General features: G+C 42.2%; 1 protein-coding gene and 1 long non-coding RNA gene across 2 annotated transcripts in view; one reads left to right on the top strand and one right to left on the bottom strand.

Moving 5' to 3' along the window:
* The window catches only part of LOC139464738 (uncharacterized), a 48346-nt gene extending 27074 nt beyond the window's left edge, over positions 1 to 21272 (bottom strand). The window contains exons 1-6 of the mRNA XM_071246253.1: positions 21208 to 21272; positions 9749 to 9846; positions 8196 to 8291; positions 7754 to 7861; positions 6738 to 6992; positions 5533 to 5662 (exon numbers count right to left, since the gene is read on the bottom strand). Coding sequence (XP_071102354.1) covers positions 5533 to 5662; positions 6738 to 6992; positions 7754 to 7861; positions 8196 to 8291; positions 9749 to 9846; positions 21208 to 21272 — 752 coding nt within the window. The remainder of the gene's footprint in view (positions 1 to 5532; positions 5663 to 6737; positions 6993 to 7753; positions 7862 to 8195; positions 8292 to 9748; positions 9847 to 21207) is intronic.
* LOC139465027 (uncharacterized) lies at positions 24 to 4351 on the top strand. The gene is made up of 9 exons (XR_011653141.1): positions 24 to 141; positions 468 to 506; positions 1052 to 1084; positions 1329 to 1370; positions 1792 to 1821; positions 1939 to 1977; positions 3469 to 3571; positions 4075 to 4144; positions 4295 to 4351. It is a non-coding gene; the product is annotated as an uncharacterized lncRNA (long non-coding RNA).
* Positions 21273 to 24445: the final 3173 nt, after the last annotated feature.

The raw sequence follows: 24445 nt of genomic DNA, 5'->3' as shown, positions 1-24445 counted from the left end.
AGTTCAGTAGCATAAGAGCCCTATCTTCTCCTACAAAATAAGAGATATATGATAAGGACCTCTGTATTTGTTGCATTGTCTTGTTTACAGGTTTACGCATTCAATGATGATGACCAGGACCTACAAGTGACCCTAGTTCAGGTGAGTTACAACAATTCATACTCAATGAAAATGAACCATGTCACCTAATATGAGCTAATACTTTTACTTTATGTTTGGGGCTTATCAGGGACAATTACTTAATTATTTCATCTTGGTCATGAGGCCATTAGCGGTGACATGATGACAACAGCAACCTACATGACATGTACAGGTTTCCTAATATTGGATGAGCAATGAAGCCCAGTTGCTGATTCTTTGAGTGGATAGTCTGAACTAGGCATTTTATTTATCCTCAGAAAAAATGTCATTTATATATAATGTACATTTTTCAACCGAATTAGTTTGACGTTGACATTATGTTGCAGGGGTTACTCCATGAGGAATCAGCACAGGAACGTCATGAGGTTAGTAAAGCAGAAACAGAAACCCAGATAGCCCACCTGTACCTGTAAAGTTTGCATACTATTGTAACCGAGGTGGCTTACTCATCTATGGCACCGCAATTCGCTGTACAGAGTTGCATCCCCTGGGTACACCAGAAACCTATGATTGTGGGTTCGACTCCAGGTTTGCCCCGGTTCTAGGTCTGTCAGCACCATACCAGTGCTCGTGGGTTTCACCGAAGTGGTAAACGTCTGAGACCTGCATCACTTCGGGGTTTCCTCCCACATTAAGCTGACACGCTGCAATATACATGTAACTGTAATACTGTTAAAAGCGGTGTTAAACTCACTAACTTCTTTATGACCGTATACTTAATCTTGCCATAGACTTAAAATGCCAGAAGTTTATAAAGCTATTTTGACCCAATATTCAGCAGTTTTCTTTTTGCATGTATCTGCATATACTTAATGTGAAGTGAAGTGTGTTAATTGTTTGAGAAGTTCAACTGACTAGTGAGTAACATATTATGGAACCATACACCCATATGATATGTTTCTTTTATTAGAATCTACCCATCATGGAATGCCAGGATCTTCCAGTAAGTACTTTGTCAGATTTGATACTACTTTAACCTCATTTTACAGTGCATATTAAACATTGTGTGTACACATGGTTTGTTATTCTTAATTATACTAAAATATTACTACATGTATGTAACTGAAAGTTATTATGATCCACATGATCAAATAAGCTATTTTGAATACCTATGATAAGAGAAGTATGCAATTTATGTAACTTTATGTACCTACTAGGGTATCTTTTCGAAAAACTACTATTTTCAGGTGATACATTACAAAGGAAGAGCACCACAAAAGAGTTGAAAGGTAATTAAACTTTAATCATTTCATGAACAACATACCGGTATATTAAATAAATTACTACATTAGCTTGAAAAGTAATGTTATTGCTGTGATGGTAAGGCTCAGTGACTGCATGTCTTGAATATGAATACAATGTTGTTTTTGGTAATAGTTAATTTTTTAACACAAATAAATGCTCTCACTGCAATGTTCCTCAATCTATCTGTCAGTTATAAAACTTCCGTTTGTCATCTTCTCTGAACTAAGTGCCAGGTCATAGAAAAGGAATATCAATGTCAAATACATGTCAGACAGACTGATCAAGCACCTGATTGTTTGTTTTGGTGTAGACTACATTTTAAGTACCAATTCTATAAAAAGGACCCATTTTAGGATCTTTTTATGACCTTTTATGCTTCTAATTAATCTGACCTATTATTTTCAGGCATCTAAGATTGTGCAAACTGAGAAAATGGTAAGTTAATATATATGTAACTGATTTATAGTTAATTGACTAAACCCTAATATGTTAAAAATGGTAGATAGTTCCTGATACATGTATATGTAAACCAACTGTTTGATTCTCTTTCAGGTTGAGACATACTTGCAAAGAAGGCGGCACAATAAAAAGGTGAGCAGATTGTAGAAATAATGGGCAGTAACTGACATGTTCATATGCTAGTGTATATATGTATGTGGATTTTCATGGGCCATGGACACTGTTGCTGTTCATGCCTATAACTGAAATTGATGACTCACCCTGATTATGATCCTTGGCAACATTACGATCCACATGGGTTTCATTCAGATTAGAGCTAATGATTCACTGTCTTATCCAAATGATAATCACCACATTTCCTATAGCAAGATCAGTATTGTGAAAAACTGGAAATTAACACAGGCAATGGTACAGGCACTGTGTTAATACAATGTGGATTGTATTTGTGTATCTTTCTTCCCTTATTTGGCTTATTTGTCATACAGCATCTGGTATAAGATATGAATTATCAGTATCCAGTTCAAACAATCTGATATGCCCTTGCTTTGAATTGTTAAAATATAAATTGAAAACTTCAAAATAGAATATACAGAAATGACTGAATCCTCTTTGTCCACTTAGTACCATGCTTTAATATAAACACATATAACACTGATTTTGTCCATAGATGTCCCCCTGCAAAATCAATGTTGGCATGATTGTGGAGGCATTGAGGAGGATGGCTTTTGGTATGTAATTACTGTTTGCATTGTTGAAGGAAATTTCATATATTGAATTGTTTTCATCACGTTTCACACAAGTATTTTTTTATGATTATGTTCAGATTGCAACGATTTGCTAAGATACTGATGGATCATGATCTTCCTTATGTATCAATATTTATTATTTCATATCAATTAATTGCTTTAACTCTCCTGACTGAAAATCAATTGTCTGTCCCCCTTTTTCATACTAGGCATTTCATCTGAACTTTTTAGCTCTTTGAAACAGAAACTTTGCTTGAAGGATCACACTTTTTGTGACTCTTGAAATTGCTCACATAAATGCATTGCGGCAGTAGTGAAAATGACATTTGTGTTCATTACGGAACCATTTCTGGAGTTTATGCTGAATAACATATGTCCTTTTTGTCTGATGATTCCCATCTGTTACCCAGCTACAACCTATGCCAAGTAACTCCAGTTTTCATCTCTTTCGAAACCTCTGGGTTTTAAGCTGACATTTTATGTGATGACATGCAGATTAACACATGTTAGTAGCATCTGAGTAGTATGATTCTTATAATTTGATGTTCTTTTTGAAGTCCAGTTCATGCTTATAGTTACTGAAAAGAACTTGTTATTGTATTATCGAAATTAGGGAGACATGTGATAGCAGTTAAATGTTTTCTGACAGGAAGTGCATAGTGGTTTGAGTTGGTTGGTTTGACTTATTGTTTTTAAAAGAACTTCTATACACTTTGTATTCCAGTAGTGTTGTGTTTTCCATCTGCTAATAATAGATTCTGGGAAAATGTCAGTGGGGCAAAAGTTATTTACAGAACAGTGAAAATGGAAATTCATGTTATCCTTCATTTTCTGCCTCAATCATGATTTATTTTTTATCTTTATAAAACAAATACAGGTATAAAGCCAAAATATTATCGGTCCAAAAGGAGAAAGTGAACCTACATTGGACTGGCTACAACTTAGACGAGTGGCTATCAACAAACAAGATTAGGTTAGAGGTAAGCAGAATACAAAGATAGAGCTTAAACATAATCAGTTATAAAAGTTTTCACACAGATTACAACATGATTAATGATTTTCATATCATCAATAATTTCTTACATTGTCAATCCCTGGCCTCGTCATACCAAAAGACGTTAAAAGATGGTACTTGTTGTTACCCTGTCTCGCGCTCTGCATTAGGGAGCTAAAACGGGGACTGGTCAGCTTGGAGTCATGTACTGTGTACTGAGTAGGGTATTCATGTTAAACTGCGGAATGGTATTTTAGTGGGCTAGAATCAGTCCGGACTAGTACAAGCAGCCACACACACACACACACACACACACACACACACACGTGTGCATGCACGCCGCCATATATGTGCACTAATCTTGGACACGACGTTAAACCCAATTTCAACTCACCTCACCTCTCTTACATTGTTCATGTGGCTAAGGCATGTGGAATGTGTTTATTACTGAAATGAAAAGCATTTTAATGTTTTTTCATATCTTTTCAGAATATGTGCACATAGGTTTCAATGACCAGACGAAAAAAAGAATTCATTTCAAGTATGTTGAGAAGAAAACGTAAGTAAAGTAGACTATTTACATTCATTATACGTCTTATGCCGTAGGCTCTATTGTAAACTCTAAGCTGCATATAGGCTGCAATTTATCTGATGCTATATTAGACAATATGGATCCACTCATCTATACAGCTATTTTCTTCTGTGATAGGACCCATCGCTGGAAACATCGCCTCACCCATGAGACATAGTGCAAAGTCGCCCAAGGACATGTTTTGTAATATAGCATGTGAAAAAATATGTTTTTGAAAGATCTCACGAAATTAGTTTTATATTTTGTGCTTGTAATCATGTGAACTAAAACTTTTTGGGGGGGAAAAAGGTCATTTAAAGCAACTCCAGATTAAACTATCCAATGATTGAACCTTATTTCTCCTGAATTTAAACAATCCTGCTAAATATTACTGCAGAAAAAAATTCTGCCAGAAATTTCTGTAGAAAAAAAAAAATTCTGCCAGAAATTTCTGTAGAAAAAAAAAATACTGCCAGAAATTTCTGCAGAAAAAAAAAATTCTGCCAGAAATTTCTGCAGTAATGCATTTTCTGAGCCAATTTTTGAGCTTGTAAACATGTGTACACACTGGGACACACATTATTTGGATTCGTCTCCTCGAGATCTTTCCAATGATATAAAACATGTTTTTGTAGCTCGCTTCCTTCTGTGTGGTCAAGTTCGGACTCCTGGCCATTCCTAAGTTGTCCCGCCCTGCCTTCTTTGTTCTCCAAGCCCACACTCAGCAATATTCGAACTTTATGACGGCGATCTGTAAATATTCTGTCAATCCAGTGATTGACATCATGAGCATCCATCTACGCAATTGGGAAACGATGACATGCAACGATCGCCTCTTACGGCGTACATGGGTAGCTGATGATATATTCTCTAACCGGACCTTCACGGGTCCGTGAACAACATTCCACTCTTACGGTGACACCACGTACGGTGACACCACTTAACAATGTAGAAACCCAATCCTCATTAGTCGGCTCCTACGACAAGCATAGCTAGTAGAGCCTCGGGATGACCAAATGCTAGTAAACATTTACGTCCTGCATTACGTCGGGATCGTTTGATCGTTGTTCATAATATCAATCACTGAATTGTATGGCTGCTTTGATATAGCTGGCATATTACTGAGTGCGGAGTTCACTAAGATGACCAAATGTTAGTAAACATTTACATCCTGCATATTACCTCGGGATTTCCTACCATGCAGTGCTGACACACCGTAATATCACTCACTCACTTAGTCCTTCATTCACTCCTTCAGCCACTCACTCACTCTAAGAAATGAGGTTTCTCTACACTGTCATTTTGTGAACGGCCCATCTATAGATGACACTAAAGAAAACGCAATGAATGTATATTATATTTGAACATGGTCTTACTTGTCGCCATCTTTCAAACGGTTCCTGTACTCTCTCTTGACGACGCATTTAACCAGCTTTTGAGGGTGCTCAGAGTCAATAGTCCCCTCACATTCGTAATCTCTCTCTTCAGACGTCACACGGGGACCACCTGAAAGACACATAAGAAGGTTGCAATTGCTACAATTACGGAACGCCGCTTTGGTATTCTTATGGGGATGGTCACCATAAACCTAGCATGGTTTATTTGTACATATCTATGCTATTATTGTGTTCTGCTAGTGCCTTACCTTTACAATTGGAGTAAAGAATAAGTACATATTTGGTTGAATAATTGGTTTAAATTGCACTGTACCTTTACTGTGATGTTGTATTTGGGAGGAAAGGTACTAGACAAAACTGTTAATGTGGCAAATGCCAACTTCGTGATAAAAGTGCAAAATCATATTGTAAAGTCAAAGACGGGACCAAATGCAAGGCTCGAGTTAACGTTATGTATATTTTCATCTCGAATTCGACATAAACTGGTAAATGTATATGTATTTATATTCAAGTCGGACGGGACCGGAGAAAAGGTTCGAGCTGTCGGTCTATTCGAGAAGACAAGGTTCGATATAACGAGCTTCGGCTGTATTCACTCACTCACTCACTACACTCCTACTAGAGACACAATGCTTTCTTTGAACGAAACAAAAGAGATAACCAATATCATGTGACCAATATAACTAAGCGTTATTTAATACAAAGGTGGAGTTAAAAATGATACAGTTATTAACATTTTCTCTATTTGTTTGGTGGGGATGGGAATGGGGGTCGGGATGTATGCATTTAACATTGTACCTTTCCGAGATATGACGTGAATGATATTGTACAAATTCTAATGAAAGGCAAATTCTACTTAACTGGCGAACAAATGAAAGTATGCATGACTGTTTTATTGCGGCTAAAATTGAAATAAACAAGAAATTGTTATTCGATGGTGATGTATTTGATACGGGGATCATAGTTGTGTTTTGGACCTTAACTTTGCAACGTGGTGGTGACTGCTTTCAATCCTTAACGTTTTGATTAAGTATGTATGTCTTTGGTCAAATCCAATTTCTAAATGTATACAATTTTGCCCTTAAGTGTATTTTTTCCCTACAGGTTGGGTGGTCATATATCACCGCTATCATTTATATACCGCCCAATTATGACCGTTGATTTGCAGTACCTAATCCACTCACTCCATTTCACATAGGCTCTGCCAATTCCAGTCTCTGCGGTTTTGATGTAAGCCGGGGGATACGGAAGTTCTTTTCCTTTGAACATCGCAGTGGCATTTACAGAGAGCTCGTTGAGCTTGTCCATGTTGGTCCAGACGACCACTGGTTCATGGACCTCTGTGGAAAAATCAGCAAGAACCCCATACTGTTGTCCCCCTTCTCTGAAGTTAAACTCTGCCTGTAGCTGGGTCACCACTGGTGCCTGGATAGCGCCCACTATAAAACAAAATCACATATAGCACAAGTTACAAGGAAGTTTAACTACAGGGCGGATGTTAATCATATTGGCGAGTATTAAAATATCTTTTTAAATTTCACCAGGAAAACCAACAACCACAACTGGGCACATTCAGCCCGGATCTTTAATACAATGTCTGTTGTCAAGCATGGATAAGCAGGCTTCAGCTGAGACGGGATATATGAAAACTACTTTTTATTGGCAATAATAATTAATGCCACATTTTTAACCTCATTGTGTAGTGCCACACATATGTCGATTAATGTCAGTATTGCATGTATTCATTTGAGATGCCCATGTAAACGTTCATTTCAATCCTGTAAATGATTAAATGTTCATAAAACCGCAAATTCAAGGTATGAAAATTATCTAGTCGTATAGTTGATGTTATAAATATTAGATACAGAATATATCATACCATTACAACGGCGTCCAATACGAATGAGGGTATTTCTGGTTATCCAACATCCTTGCTTATCCAGGGCATAAACTATATTTCATAACTGCATTCTACTACGATAAATACTCTAGACCCATTCGCCCAATACTTTAATTTTGAACCCGATTCGAACGGAACGACTCCAAAAAGCGCTAACCAATTAAATAACTCCAATGAGCGAAAGAAATTCTGTTCCAAGTTTTGATGTCATTTCCGAAATGTAGCTGGTTCAGGGTATTTATAATCGTAGAATATTTCTTGCATACTCGAGGATGGTTAACCATTATTATTAAAACTTACGTTCTTTACAATATTCCCCCCGGAAGTCAGGCAAACAGTTGCACACAACAGTAGCACCGTTGGCCTGGCAGCTCCCGGGGTAGCATGGCCGTTCGTGGTTGCAATTAGCTACAAATAAATACAAATACATGTGTATTCAGTTAACCGCATTTATCTGCAGCTTTCCAAATGAAATCGTCATGATAAATATCGGGATTAAAGAATGTCTGTCACCTCTGAGATACATATATAAAAACAAGTGTTAATCCGGTTCCATGAACATGTATGTCAAGTTTGTCCGCTTTCTAACGGAAGAGTTATCTTTCCTTGCTTCAACTAAACCACAATGCTTGCCAACGGGTTTACTATCTGATTTGTTAAAAATGTCAGAAAGGCTGGTGACATGGCAATAGTGAAAATAAACATCTGACGAGAAACATTATATTTCTAGGCCTTAACCTACCCCCATTGCAGGTGTCGCCCGAATATCCCGCTCTGCAGCTGCACCTTCCAGGAGACGTGCATGTACCGTCATTAGCACACGGGGGATTGCATTGCGCTGTCAATAACGTAAGCGTTAAATGTCTTGAAATTAGTCAATAAAAATCGTACGATTCCCACTCCAATTATATCTTGGGCATGTGTTAATGAATCACAATGAATTGATGAAGACACCAGGTGTTCGCAAAAAGGTGAGCTTATATTATCCTGCCCCACCGATGGCATCCTTCACAAACACATGCAAAGGCAAGTCATTTGGACTTAATAACACATGTCATAAGATGAGCCTAACAATTTATATTTTTTGGTAAAACCGGAGTACAATTTTGTTTCCAAGATTTTTATGGAACAAATTATTTCTTTTCAGAAGATCCCCGCTATCCCCAAACACCAAATGGTGCCAAAGTCGTTCAAACAAACATCTTGCGTTAAACTCCAAATTTGAAATGAGCTATCGTTCCACAGCCTAAACACCACCTATAATCTAAACATCTGCAATTTTAAGACAGCCAATTCAAACATGTTAACGATGAAATGCATACCAATGATCTAAAATGTTTAGAATTAAACATGTTAAAATTAGGTGCATGTAATTGAGCATTTAACTCGAATTTGGTGTGTTCTATCTTAACATGTTTATGGTCTAAACATATGACATGAGCTATGGTATCCCAGCCTAAACACCCCCTTTACACAACACATGTTTAGAATTTAATCATTTTTAAACGTTTAGAATTTAAAACATGATTAAACATAACTGGACAAAATAATATCACTGTGTATTAATCTGACAATCTAAACATGTTGAGAAATTTAATTATGGACAAGATACACATATACCACCAGAACTTGCAATATCAACATAATAATGTGCCAATAAACAAAGCTAAGATGATGGTGGCCCGAAAATGTGACGTCACCAATCTCCGTAGCAGAGATGGCCCGTGACATGGTGAAGCACTACCAGTCAAGAATCTGCAAGTTCGTTTTCCGCTGAGGTTGTAAAAGTGTTTTGTTCATAAATTTTTTTTTGCTGCAAAACTGTTATAGTATTTCTATCATACAGGACACGAAAGCTGACAGCAACAGTATATCTGATTACAACGATAGACTTTTCAAGTTCCCCTTCACTTCCATATCCCAATTAAAAGCTAAAAGTTAAACATAATATAAATAAAGCGCATATTTTGATATTACCTACAATAAATATCCCCAACAAATAAAGTTATACCCCAAACACGTTTAGCTATTAAACACAACACTAAACATGTTTAGACTGAATATGAGTCAAAGTTGTGAGACAAAGAACAAGCTTAGGTTTGTGTTCAGGATCTGATCACATTTTTACAGTGTATATAAATCTAGTTGAAATGATAACCTAAATTATCCAATATATTGTGTCTAAACACTAGTCTAAACACTAGTCTAAACACTAGGTACACTCTCTTGACTAAGACTGAAAATGGTATCAAAGCCGTTGGGCACATCCATAACGAGTACAAGTATCAGACATACCGATGCGGCAGTCCTCATCTCCATTATGAGTCCAGCCGGGGCAGCATTTCTTTGCCACATCGTAGCGTGCTACACGAATGTATCCCCATGCACAACAACTAAAACAAGTGGGAAGAATAACTTGTTAATGAACATAATTAAGGTCGTGTTACATTTTTCAATTCAAAAAAACCATCACACAAAATATGCTGAGGACATGTATTCAACTTTCACAGAACATATACAGTAAAAGGGGCCAGAAATTTTAGTTCGTTCTAACCGTAGTTCGTTCTAACCGTAGTTCGTTATAAGGACATATAAGCCTATATACAACAAATGGACGGGACCAAAAAACAGTTCGTAATATCCGTCAGTTCGGTATTACCGTGTACGTTATAAGCGTACCTTACTGTACATGCGTACGTAATATATAGTGATAACAAAAGTCGTTTTTTGTATCAGCATAGACTAACAGCTATTCTCTGAAATGAACATATCGTACAGAAAAACAACAACAGTTGTTCAGTTATCTTAATAAAATTAATATAAAAGGGAGCCCAGTGACTCTCCTGATACTACAGTAATCTAGACTTGCCAAACATTATAGACTTGCATGGGGTGTATTTGATATATATTTGTATCAGGGTCTGTAAGACAGACTGGTATCAGCAAGACAATACACGGCCTGCTTCCCACTAGAAGGAAACCAACGAGTGCTCTGACTAATGAGATCTCAGATTTAATCTGCGGCCGTTTGCTCAACACATAGCTTCAATATCAAGCAATGGCAGCGTTCATGCACGGAGTTTGCCCCGTTGACTTCCGTGAATTATGAACAGCCTCATTTCATTAAAAATGTCAATCGTGCTTGACAGCGCTATGCCTGTCTATACCGATACGTCGCTATTACTGTATAAAAATAATAGAATTTGTAATGCATAAACCTTTTGTAGTTTTGTCTACTTTGTCAAACGTATGAGGACCGCCTCCGTAGTCCAGCGGTAGAGCGTCTGTCCGGAGAGCGGGAGGTCGTGAGGTCGATTCCCCGGCCGCGTCATACCAAAATATGTTAAAAGATGGTACTTGTTGTCACCCTGTCTGGCGCCCGGCGTCAAGGATTGGTCGGCTCGGAGTACATGTTCGTCGCTATATTAGTGCAATAATCTTGGCCGCTACTTTAAACCCCATTCACGTTACGATGTTGATGAAATTGTTTGATCATTTATGTAAGTCTTTGTGCCGAGAATACATACTGTAAAAGAAGTCTCGTGTCTAAGAGCATAGGTAATTCTTAGTTTACTTATAAAACGGGGTTATTGATGTTCAAGAAAATGGATACATTTATACTGATCATAAAAGACAATTGTGTGATCCAAAATGAATGAAAAACTTACTCCCACCAACAGTGACTCCGGCAAACACGTTTGGAGTGGTGCGCCACGGTTATGTAAGGACAAACCTTCCTGAAGATAAAATATTAATTTTAATACACCAACTTGAGCAACTCATTAATTCTATTATAAACTCCCAAACCCAAACGTTTACGCCTTAAGCAACTTTGTGCACAAGAGAACCTCTCATTGTAAAAATTGTGTAATCGATGGTTCTGTACTGCTGGAGGGTCCAGATACGAATTTTAACAAAACGAAATGCCAGAAACCAAATCAGCCCAGATTCCATTTTTCAAGGAGAGGCTATCTGGATAACCACTTCATCGAGTTTATGTGCAGTGTGTTGAGAAGATCAGCAACCCTACAGAGTTCTTCGCTTGGATGAAGTCGGCTGGCCTGAAGAGTGAAATAGGCTTTCTGTTTGTTGCTCAGGACCATTCACTCGAAACCGTCGATGTGTCATTTTCATCAAAATGTAAATATTAAATGTAGATTGAATATAATGAGAATGTCCAACACATTGTTAGTGGACGACCACACTGTTTGGCACAAACACACTATCACAAGCGAATGGTGGAGTGGCTCGATTCTTACCGTCTTGACACAGAAGTCTATTCATGGACCAAGAATATGTAGAGGGAGTCATGGAAAAGGATAAATACAAAATACTTTGAACTAAGTCCGTATACAGCCTCAGAATTATCTAGACTAACAAACCTGATCTTCTCCTTTTTCATAAATCCAATGAAATCCTTTACATTCTTGAATTCTCTTTTCTTTTCTACACTTATGTGATTGGCAAGATTCAAGAAAAACATGGCAATATCAGACTTGCTTCCAAGTTGTCCGACTCCCCATTGTTCTCGGTGCCTTAGGTCTTGTACCTCCCAATCTGTTGACTGACATTTGAAGTGTAACCGGGTTTGATGCCAAGAGTACAGCCCTTCTGACAATCTGGGTAATGCAGAAGGCTGCAGCGTTTGGGGGTCTTCACAGACTTCGAAACGTAGAAGTCCTGGTAGAAGTTCTTTTGTAATGCGCCTATTATATAGTGATTATTCCTGGCGCTACATATACTAGCATATAATATATACATATGGAACTAATGTATGTTGTATTTCTTCAATAAGACTTAAAATATGCCAAGTAATGCAGATGTCATGCTCGAAACAAAGGATGATCAGAGGGTGCAGGATAAACACATGATCTCACCAGACTGGCTAGTTGTAATGGAGCGGACACGTGTATGCATGTTTTCGTATGCGATGTCCAGTGTCTAAAATTGAATCTCAGGCGATGACCAGCTACCCCTGTGTTCTAGCTCTGTATCTGACTTTCTTCTCAACACCCCCTACCCCTGTGCTCCAGGTTTCTATCTGACAATCTTCTCAACAACCGCTACCCCATGCTCAAGAACTCTATCTGACTTTCTTCTCAACACCCCCTGCTCCTCTGCTCCAGCTCTCTATCTGACTTTCTTCTCAACACCCCTACCCCCAGCTCCACCTCTCTATCTGTCTATCTTCTCAACACCCCCTGCTCCTCTGCTCCAGCTCTCTATCTGACTTTCGTCTCAACACCCCCTACCCCCTGCTCCAGCTCTCTATCTAACCTTCTTTTCAACACCCGCTACCCCTCTCCTCCAGCTCTCTCTCTCTGACTTTCGTCTCAACAACCCCTGCCCCTCTGGTCAAGCTCTCTATCTGACTTTCGTCTCAACACCCCCTGCCCCTCTGGTCAAGCTCTCTGTCTGACATTCTTCTCAACACCCCCTGCCCCTCTGGTCAAGCTCTCTGTCTGACTCTTCTCAACACCCCCTACCCTTCTGCTCCACCTCTCTATCTGACTTTCGTCTCAACACCCTCTACCCCTCTGCTCAAGCTCTCTATCTGACTTTCTTCTCCACACCCACTACCCCTCTGCTCCAGCCCTCTATCTGACTTTCTTCTCAACACCCCCTACCCCTCTGCTCAAGCTCTCTATCTGACTTTCTTCTCAACACCCCCTACCCCTGTGCTCCAGCTCTCTCTGTGACTTTCTTCTCAAACCCGCTACCCCTCTGCTCCAGCTCTCTGTCTGACTTTTGTCTGAACACCAGCTAGGCCTTTGCTCCAGCTCTCTCTGTGATTTTCTTCTAAACACCCCTTACCCCCTGCTCCACCTCTCTGTCTGGCCTTCTTCTCAATACTCCCTACCCCTCTGCTCAAGCTCACTATCTGTCTTTCTTCTCAACACCGGCCAGCCCCTGCTCTATCTCTCTATTTGACTTTCTTCTGAACACCACCTACCCCTCTGCTCCAGCTCTCTATCTGAATTTCTTTTCAACACCCGCTACGCCCTGCTCCACCTCTCTATCTGACTTTTTCTCAACACACTCTACCCCTCTGCTCAAGCTCTCTATCTGACTTTCTTCTCAACACACCCTACCCCTCTGCTCCAGCTCTCTATCTGACTTTCTTCTCAACACCCGCTACCCCCTGCTCCATCTCTCTATCTGACTTACTTCTCAACACACTCTACGCCTCTGGTCAAACTCTTTATCTGACTTTCCTCTCAACACCCGTTAGCCCATGCTCAAGCTCTCTATCTGGCTTTCTTCTCAACACCGGCCAGCCCTTTCTCAATCTCTCTATTTGACTTTCTCCTCAACACCCCCTACCCCTCTGCTCAAGCTCTCTATGTGACTTTCTTCTCAAACCCGCTACCCCTCTGCTCCAGCTCTCTGTCTGACTTTTGTCTGAACACCCGCTACCCCTTTGCTCCAGCTCTCTCTGTGACTTTCTTCTCAACACCCCTTACCCCCTGCTCCACCTCTCTATCTGACTTTCTTTTCAACACTCGCTGCCCTTCTGCTCAAGCCTCTATCTGACTTTCTTCTCAACACCCCCTACCCCTTTCCTCCACCTCTCTATCTGACTTTCTTCTCAACACCCCCTAACCCTCTGCTCCAGATCTCTACCTGATTTTCTTCTCAACACCACCTACCCCTGTGCTCCAGCTCTCTCTGTTTAAAAAAAAACTCTACCCCGTGCTCCACCTCTCTACGTAACTTCCTTCTCAACACCCCCTATCCCTCTGCTCACCTCTCTATCTGACTTTCTTCTCAACACCCCCTACCCCTCTGCTCCAGCTCTCTCTGTGACTTTCTTCTCCACACCCGCTACCCTTGTGCTCCAGATCCCTCTCTCTGACTTTCTTCTCAACACCCGCTACCTCCTGCTCCAGCTCTCTATCTGACTTTCTTCTCAACACTCCCTACCCCTCTGCTCCAGATCTCCGTCTGAATTTCTTATCAACACCCCCTACCCTTCTGCTCCAGATCACAGTCTGAATTTCTTATCAACACCCCTTAAGCCTCTGCTCCACTTCTCTATCTGACTTTCTTCTCAACACTCACTACCCCGTGCTCCAGCTCTCTGTCTGACTGTCTTCTCAACACCCGCTACCCCTTTGATTCAACTCTCTATCTGAAATTCTTCTCAACACTCCCTACCCCTCTGCTCCAGGTTTCTCTCTGAATTTCTTCTTAACACCCCCTACCCATCTGCTCACCTCTCTATCTGACTTTCTTCTCAACACCCGCTACCCAATGCTCCACCTCTCTATCTGACTTAACTCTCAACACCCGCAACCCCCTGCTTCAACTCTCTATCTTACTTTCATCTCAACAACCCCTACCCCTCTGCTCCAGCTCTCTGGATGACGTTCTTCTCAACACCCCCTATCCCTCTGCTGCACCTCTCTATCTGACTTTCTTCTCAACACCACCTACCCCTGTGCTCCAGCTCTCTCTGTGACTTTTTAAAAAAAAAAAAAACTACCCCTGCTCCACCTCTATACGTAACTTTCTTCTCAACACCCCCTATCCCTCTGCTCACCTCTCTATCTGACTTTCTTCTCAACACCCCCTACCCCTCTGCTCCAGCTCTCTCTGTGACTTTCTTCTCCACACCCGCTACCCTTGTGCTCCAGCTCCCTCTCTCTGACTTTCTTCTCAACACCCTCTACCTCCTGCTCCAGCTCTCTATCTGACTTTCTTCTCAACACTCCCTACCCCTCTGCTCCAGATCTCCGTCTGAATTTCTTATCAACACCCCCTACCCTCCTGCTCCAGATCTCCGTCTGAATATCTTATCAACACCCCTTAAGCCTCTGCTCCACTTCTCTATCTGACTTTCTTCTCAACACTCACTACCCCGTGCTCCAGCTCTCTATCTGACTGTCTTCTCAACACCCGCTACCCCTTTGATCCAACTCTCTATCTGAAATTCTTCTCAACACTCCCTACCCCTCTGCTCCAGGTTTCTCTCTGAATTTCTTCTTAACACCCCCTACCCATCTGCTCACCTCTCTATCTGACTTTCTTCTCAACACCCGCTACCCAATGCTCCACCTCTCTATCTGACTTAACTCTCAACACCCGCAATCCCCTGCTTCAACTCTCTACCTTACTTTCTTCTCAACAACCCCTACCCCTCTGCTCCAGCTCTCTGGATGACGTTCTTCTCAACACCCCCTATCCCTCTGCTGCACCTCTCTATCTGACTTTCTTCTCAACACCTCCTACCCCTGTGCTCCAGCTCTCTATCTGACTTTTTTCTCATCACCCCCTACCCATCTGCTCAAGCTCTCTATCTGACTTTTTTCTCCTACCGCGCTACCTCTCTCTGCTCAAGCTCTCTATCCGACTTTCATCTCAACACTTGCTACCCCCTGCTCTACCTCTATATCTGACTTTCTCCTCCACACCCGCTACCCCTGTGCTCCAACTCTCTATCTGAATTTCTTCTCAACACCCCCTGCCCCTGTGCTCCAGCTCTCTATCTGACTTTTTTCTCAACACCCCTTACCCCCTGCTCCACCTCTCTATGTGACTTTCTTCTCAACACCCGCTACAACATGCTCCAACTCTCTATCTTACTTTCTTTTCAACACCCACTACCCCTCTGCTCCAGCTCTCCGTCTGACTTTCTTTTCAACACTCGCTGCCCCTCTGCTCAAGCCTCTATCTGACTTTCTTCTCAACACCCCCTACCCCTTTCCTCCACCTCTCTACGTGACTTTCTTCTCAACACCCCCTATCCCTCTGCTCACCTCTCTATCTGACTTTCTTCTCAACACCCCCTACCCCTCTGCTCCAGCTCTCTATCTGACTTTCTTCTCCACACCCGCTACCCTTATGCTCCAGCTCCCTCTCTCTGACTTTATTCTCAACACCCCCTACCCATCTGCTCAAGCTCTCTATCTGACTTTTTTTCTCCAACCGCGCTACCTCTCTCTGCTCAAGCTCTCCATCTGACTTTCATCTCAACACTCGCTACCCCCTGCTCTACCTCTATATCTGACTTTCTTCTCCACACCCGCTACACCTGTGCTCCAACTCTCTATCTGACTTTCTTCTCAACACCCCCTACCCTTCTGCTGCAGGTGTCTGTCTGAATTTCTTCTCAACACCCCCTGCCCCTGTGCTCCAGCTCTCTATCTGACTTTTTTCTCAACACCTCCTACCCCCTGCTCCACCTCTCTATCTGACGTTCTACTCAACACGCCTAACCCCTCTGCTCCAGATCTCTATCTGACTTTCTTCTCACCACCCCCTACCCTTCTGCTCCAGGTGTCTGTCTGAATTTCTTCTCAACACCACCTACCCCTGTGCTCCAGCTCTCAATCTGACTTTCTTCTCAACACCCCCTACCCATCTGCTCAAGCTCTTTATCTGACTTTTTTCTCCACCCGCGCTACCCCTCTCTGCTCAAGCTCTCTATCTGACTTTCATCTCAACACTCGCTACCCCCTGCTCTACCTCCATATCTGACTTTCTTCTCCACACCCGCTACACCTGTGCTCCAACTCTCTATCTGACTTTCTTTTCAACACACCCTACCCCTCTGCTCCAAGTCTCTGTCTGAATTTCTTCTCAACACCCCCTACTCCTCTGCTCAAGCTCTCTATCTGACTTTCTTCTGCACCCGCGCTACCCCTCTGCTCCAGCTCTCTCTGTAACTTTCTTCTTCACCCGTGCTACCCCTCTGCTCAAGCTCTTCTCAACACCCCTACCCCTCTGCTGCAGCTCTCTATCTTACTTTGTTCTCAAAACCCCTACCCCTCTGCTGCAGCTCTCTATCTGACTTTCTTCTCAACACTCCCTACCCCTTGCTCGAACTCTATATCTGACTTTCTTCTCCACACCCGCTACCTCTGTGCTCCAGCTCTCTATCTGAGTTTCCCCTCAACACTCGCTACCCTCTCCACTACCTCTATATCTGAGTTTCTTCCACATCCGTTACCCCTGTGCTCCAACTCTCTATCTGACTTTTTTTTTCAACACCCCCTACCCCTCAGCTCCACCTCTCTGTCTGACTTACTTCTCAACACTCCCTACCCCTCTGCTCCAGCTCTCTATCGGAATTTCTTCTCAACACCCCTACCCCTCTGCTCCAGCTCTATATCTGACTTTCTTCTCCACCCGCGCTACCCCTCTACTCCAGCTCTCTATCTGACTTTCTTCTCTACACCCCCTACCCTCTGCTCCTCATCTATAACTGAAGTTCCTCTAAACACTCGCTACCCCTGTGCTCCACCTCTATCACTAAGTTTCTTCTCAACACTCGCTACCCCTGTGCTCCACCTCTCTATCTGACTTTCTTCGCCACAGAGCCTACCCTTCTGCTCAAGCTCTCTATCTGAGTTTCTTCTCAACACCCCCTACCCCTCTGCTCAAGCTGTCTATCTGACTCTCTTCTCAACACCCCTACCCGCCTGCTCCAGCTCTCTGTCTGGCATTCTTCTCAACACCCCCTACCCCTGTGCTCCATCTCTCTATCTGACTTTCTTCTCAACACCCCCTACTCCTCTGCCCAAGCTCTCTATCTGACTTCCTTCTCCATCCGCGCTATCCCTCTACTCCAGCTCTCTATCTGACTTTCTTCTCTACACCCTCTACCCTCTGCTCCACCTCTATAACTGAAGTTCCTCTAAACACTCGCTACCCCTGTGCTCCACCTCTATATCTGACTTTGTTCTCAACACCCCCTACGCCTCTGTTCCAGCTCTCTGTCTGACTTTCTTCTCAACACCCCCTACCCCTCTGCTCCAGTTCTCTATCTGACTTTCTTCTCAACACTCCCTACCCCCTGCTCTGCCTCTATATCTGACTTTCTTCTCCACACCCGCTACCCCATTTCTCATCTGTATTTCTGATTTTCTTCTCAACATCCCCTACCCCTCTGCTCCAGCTCTCTATCTGACTTTCTTCTCAACACCCCCTACCCATCTGCTCAAGCTCTCTTTCTGACTTTCTTCTCAACACTCCCCTACCCTCTGCTCCACCTCTCTCTGTAACTTTCTTCTCAATTCCCCCACCCCTCTGCTCCAGCTCTCTATCTGACTTTCTTCTCCATCCGCGCTACCCCTCTGCTCAAGCTCTCTATCTGACTTTCTTCTCCACCCGCGCTACCCCTCTGCTCAAACTCTCTATCTGACTTTCTTCTCAACACCCCTACCCATCTGCTCAAGCTCTCTTTCTGACTTTCCTCTCCACCCGCCTTACCCCTCTGCTCAAGCTCTTCTCAACACTCCCTACCCCTTTGCTCCACCTCTATATCTGACTTTCTTCTCAACACCCCGACCCCTCTGCTCCAGCTCCCTGTCTGAATTTCTTCTCAACATCCCCTACCCCTCTGCTCCAGGTCTCTATCTGACTTTCTTCTCAACACTCCCTATCCCCTGCTCCACCTCTCAATCTGACTTTCTTCTCCACCCGCGCTACCCCTCTGCTCAAACTCTCTATCTGAGTTTCTTCTCAACACCCCCTACCCCCTGCTCCACACCACCTACCCCTCAGCTCCGCCTCTCTGTCTGACTTACTTCTCAACATCCCCGACCCCTCTGCACCAGCTCTCTGTCTGACTTTCTTCTCAACACCCCTACTCCTCTGCTCAAGCTCTCTATCTGACTTTCTTCTCCACCCGCGATACCCCTCTGCTGCAGCTCTCTATCTGACTTTCTTCTCAACACCCCTACCCCTCTGCTCCACCTATCTATCTGACTTTCTTCTTAACTCCCCTACCCCTCTTCTCCAGGTCTCCGTCTGAATTTCTTCTCAACACCCCCTACCCCTCTGCTCCAGCTCTCTATCTGACTTTCTTCTCCACCCGCGCTACCCCTCTGCTCAAGGTCTCTATCTGACTTTCTTCTCAACACTCCCTACCCCTTTGTCCACCTCTATATCTGACTTTCTTCTCAACACCCCGACCCCTCTGCTCCAGCTCTTTGCCTGAATGTCTTCTCAACATCCCCTACCCCTCTGCTCCAGGTCTCTATCTGACTTTCTTCTCAACACTCCCTATCCCCTGCTCCACCTCTCAATCTGACTTTCTTCTCCACCCGCGCTACCCCTCTGCTCAAACTCTCTATCTGAGTTTCTTCTCAACACCCCCTACCCCTCTGCTCCACCTCTATATCTAAATTTCTTCTCAACACCCCCTACCCCTCAGCTCCACCTCTCTGTCTGACTTACTTCTCAACATCCCCGACCCCTCTGCACCAGCTCTCTGTCTGACTTTCTTCTCAACACCCCTACTCCTCTGCTCAAGCTCTCTATCTGACTTTCTTCTCCACCCGCGATACCCCTCTGCTGCAGCTCTCTATCTGACTTTCGTCTCAACACCCCCTACCTCTCTGCTGCAGCTCTCTATCTGACTTTCTTCTCCACCCGCGCTACCCCTCTGCTCAAGCTCTCTATCTGAGTTTCTTCTCAACACCCCCTACCCCTCTGCTCAAGCTGTCTATCTGACTTTCTTCTCAACACCCCCTACCCCCCTGCTCCACCTCTCTGTCTGACATTCTTCTCAACACCCCCTATCCCCTGCTCCACCTCTATATGTGACTTTCTTCTCAACACCCCCTACCCCTGTGCTCCATCTCTCTATCTGACTTTCTTCTCAACACCCCCTACTCCTCAGCTTCAGCTCTCTATCTGACTTTCTTCTCCACCCGCGCTACCCCTCAGTTCAAGCTCTCTCTCTGACTTTTATCTCAACACCCTCTACGCATCTGCTCAAGCTCTCTTTCTGACTTTCTTCTCAACACACCCTACCCCCTGCTCCACCTCTATATCTGACTTTCTTCTCAACACCCCCTACCCCTCTGCCCCAGCTCTCTATCTAATCTCAACACCGGAAAATGGGCTTCACACATTGTACCCATGTGTGGAATGGAACCCGGGTCTTCGGCACGATGAGCCGAAGCTTTAACTACTTTTAACCACAACACCACCGACCCCAATGTTTCTGAAAGCCGATGGTTGCCTTGATCAGTTGATTCTTCAGTACAATTTCAAACGAGAGTTGTTGTTTTTAGAGTTAAGTCATTCTTACGAAAGCCTAATGTTGCCACTTTGGCAGCATAAGTTAGCTTTTTAATCGAAATTTCGAGTATCTTTCTCATTATTTCATCATTTAATATTCTTTTTCGAATTTCGAGTTTTTCTCTCATTATTGCAAATTTCTTTTATCGAAATATCGAGTTTTTTCTCGTAATTTCAATAAGTTTCTCGAAATTTGATTATTTTATCGAAATTCGTATAGTATATCTCCGTCGTTATTTCCATTACTTTCTCGACAATTCACGTTTTTTTTCTCGTTATTTCAAAATTGTGTTAAGACCTATTTTATTTCTTCTATATTCTTGTAAATTTATGTTCAGTTCATCTTGATGCTTCGTTCAAAATGGTCACCACTAAGCGGTTAGAAATAATCGAAACAATGAGAAAAAATCGAAATTTCGAAAACATACTAAATAATTGAAATAACGAAAAAATAATCGACAATTCGCATAAACGAAACAACTCTTAATTTCGAAAAATTGAATAATTGAAACAACGAGAAAAATAAGCGAAAGATCGATTTACAAGCAAATGATTACGCCAGCAAAGTGGCAAAAATCACAATTTGATAAATAAAAACAGGTTGACGTTTATTTTTGCCCTTAATAACACATAAAGCACCAATTCGTACTGCGATAAAACAGTGGTGCTAATTAACTAGAGTAACTATGTTTAAGCAACAAGTTTGAAACATGATAACTCACCCGCGCCACTGAAGAGAATGGTTTACTGTCAGAGCAAGGAAGAAAAACGTCCACACTCTCGCCATCCTCCTGTACAATCACTGGGCGGGTCAATCTGCTGGGTTTTTTTGTATGTGTAGCATGAAGGAAGGAAACATCATTGATGTCCATTGTTAACCTATGGAAAAAGTGTGTTCTGTGTTGTGATTGGCTAATTTAGGTCACATGACCAAATGTCAAAGGGTGAAAATATGATTTGCATTCCCTGAAGCAAGCGACCGAATCACTGTGTAGGAAATAGAGATTACTACATGAGTGTCTGTCAGATACAGGCACGAGTGCAGTAATCTGTTTCTTACACCCCCCAAAATCGCACCTTTTTGGCATCGAACCCATGAATTTATCTATTCGCATGATTGCAGTGGCGCATTAATACATGACACCACTGTCATAAGTGACGTCATCCTATGTGCTGCTTACTACTCATGCCATAAATTATGTGACCCTACACAAAAAGGTTTCCGTCATATCTGGATTATCTAGGCTATGATGAAAATGCAAACTAGACAAGAACAAAGAACACGCTGGGTGCCAAGTTGAAAGTTTACACCTCAAATACACCTCCCATACCTTAACATGCATAGAATTACGACAGTCGTATCGCTAAGGTTGTTTTGTACAACATCTACCTGGACTGTAGCTGAGCGTTGAGTCAAACTAAACAATCTGCAGGCAACGAAATCGATGATCAGAATATACATGTATATTGCTGTCATCATAACTTGGTGCGCGTGGGTGAGCACGAGGTTCTCGGGCCCAACAATTCGCTGTAGGTTGCGTCTCTTTGCCAACAACGCTTGTGGTTGGTTCGAATTCCCAGATTAGCCTCAATTATTATACTTGGTCTGTCAACACAATACCCGTGCTCGATGGTAAAGCAGTAAACGCGACAGGACGGCTTTCCGCCTACATGGAACTGTAATGTTGTGGTGTAACTGATTTACTGTTGAAAACAGCACCCCAATGAAGATCAGGTTTAGAATTCAGCAACCCATGGTTGTCGTAAGTGGCTCGCTCACTTGGTACATGCACGTCATCATCATTTTCCAGTTGCATAGAAAGATGCTCATAATCTCAGTCACGAGATTGTCCTGTTCAGATTCGATTATTTACAGACCGCCGTCATATAGCGGGAATATTGCCGTGTGCGTTTCACACCACAAACACAGACAAACAAAACAACCAAAAACAGAAAAAATCAAATCAACCAATAACTTATAATTACTCGATAATAAATTACGACAAGCGAAAAAGAGAAATGAGTGAGAAATATGGTGTTGCGCCACAAAATCAAGACGGGCAACCGAGTGAGTGAGTGAGTGAGTGGGTGGTTGGGTGGGTGGATGGGTGTTTGGGTGAGTGAGTGAGTGAGTGAGTGAGTGAGTGGGTGAGTGAGTGAGTGAGTGAGTGAGTGAGTGAGTGAGTGAGTGAGTGAGTGACTGAGTGAGTGTTTAAAATAAATGACCGGTTATTGGAATACGTATTTCAACACAGTTCATGCATACGAAATCATGTGGGTAATTACTGTTTTCTATTCGTCATGGACGAATGTGTCATTTCCTGTCGTGACAACACCCCGGCTACACAACAGACAAAGGCGGCATTCAATAGCATGCATAAATGCAGATCCTCTTTCCAATAAATTTATATGAAACGGATCTACAGCGTCAGTGGCATCCCACACAATCACCGGATATGTGAATCACTACCCTCACATTGTTAAGATTTTTTAGAACCGAGATGTCTTCCTCATGACGTATGGTAAGTTCATACAGAAATTTCATACGGACATGCTATTACACTTCCCTATCACAATCGATGTAACTATCATCAACCAGTGTTTTTAAGCCAACTCATTGCTGAGTAATTTTTGATATTGACTAGTATTGTGCACAACCATCAGTAGCTAAAGTGATGACATAAATCCTGCTGGGTATCATGCAGGAAGCAGAGGTACTGTCAGTCTCCATGATCCCCGGCGAGATGGCCTATCCCGTGTTTTAAAACTGTATACATCATATTGTTTTGCCCAAATATGTTTCATAAACTGTTCTTAAACATAGTATGCTCAAATATGTATCACAACTTGTTTTTAAATCAAACTTTGCATAAATAACTAAGTTGTAAATATATTAACTTGGTCTATATGCAATTTGGCTGGAATAATGCCGATGCGACGTTGAATTTTAACTCACTCACTCACTATTATACTTCCTATATATTTTATTCTGACATACACTACAACGCAAAAGTTTGTTGTCGTGCAGAAAATATATGACTAATCCGCAGATATTCCGCGATAAGTCGCAAATAATTCGTGAATAATTTGCGAATAGTTTGCGAAACAAATAATTGTTTTATTACTTATTAAGAGTTTTATTAGACTATCACGCCGTCAACGCGTGGAGGGCCAGGACAGTCGCATCCTCCCATTTGTTAGACAGCCCGTCACTTGTAGTGCATGTATTTGATTTTTCTTACATCATTATGTAGACAGTATGATGCACAATCTGATGGCCGAGTTAAGACAGTGAGAAAACTTAGTGCTATTGCACTTGATTAATATTCCCTAATAAGGTCTGTATATGTAAAACCCCAAACGAATTTTAAAAGCATTAATGAGGAAGCTAATTGGGCATTACCACCTACCGCAAAGATCCGGGTTAGAGTAGGTCTTCAGCAAACCATGCTTTCCGCAAAAGCCGATATGCTGGTCGAAAGCGGCGACTAACGGGATTGGGTGGTCAGGCTCGCTGACTTGGTTGATGCATGTCATCGTATCCCAATTGTGTGGATCAATGCTCATGATGGATTGTCTGTTCCAGACTCGATTATTTACTGACCGCCGTCCTATAGCTGTAATATTGCTGAATGCAACAAACAAACAAACAAACAAACAAACAAACAAACAAACAAACAAACAAACAAACACACACAAACAAACAAACCAATAACCGGGTACGGAATATACGCGATCGCCTTGTGAGTTGAGGGGAGATCTGAGTTGTATATATAATATATGTATGACGCCCTAAAACGATCATATCACATTCGAGAAATTGACACAAAAAAGGATATATAAGCACGCCACTGTTGAATATCACACAATGGTCGTCAACGCATATGATTCATGGACCGTCAGTTTTATCTTCCCGAAATACTCGATAAAAATATGATTTATGCACACACAAACATTGAT

The sequence above is a fragment of the Haliotis cracherodii genome, unplaced genomic scaffold (assembly GCF_022045235.1).
Source record: "Haliotis cracherodii isolate W230 unplaced genomic scaffold, xgHalCrac1.p SCAF_17, whole genome shotgun sequence".
NCBI classification, from domain to species: Eukaryota; Metazoa; Mollusca; class Gastropoda; order Lepetellida; family Haliotidae; genus Haliotis; species Haliotis cracherodii.
The sequence above is the reverse complement of the archived record's forward strand: the minus strand, read 5'-3'. Positions and strand labels throughout refer to the sequence as shown.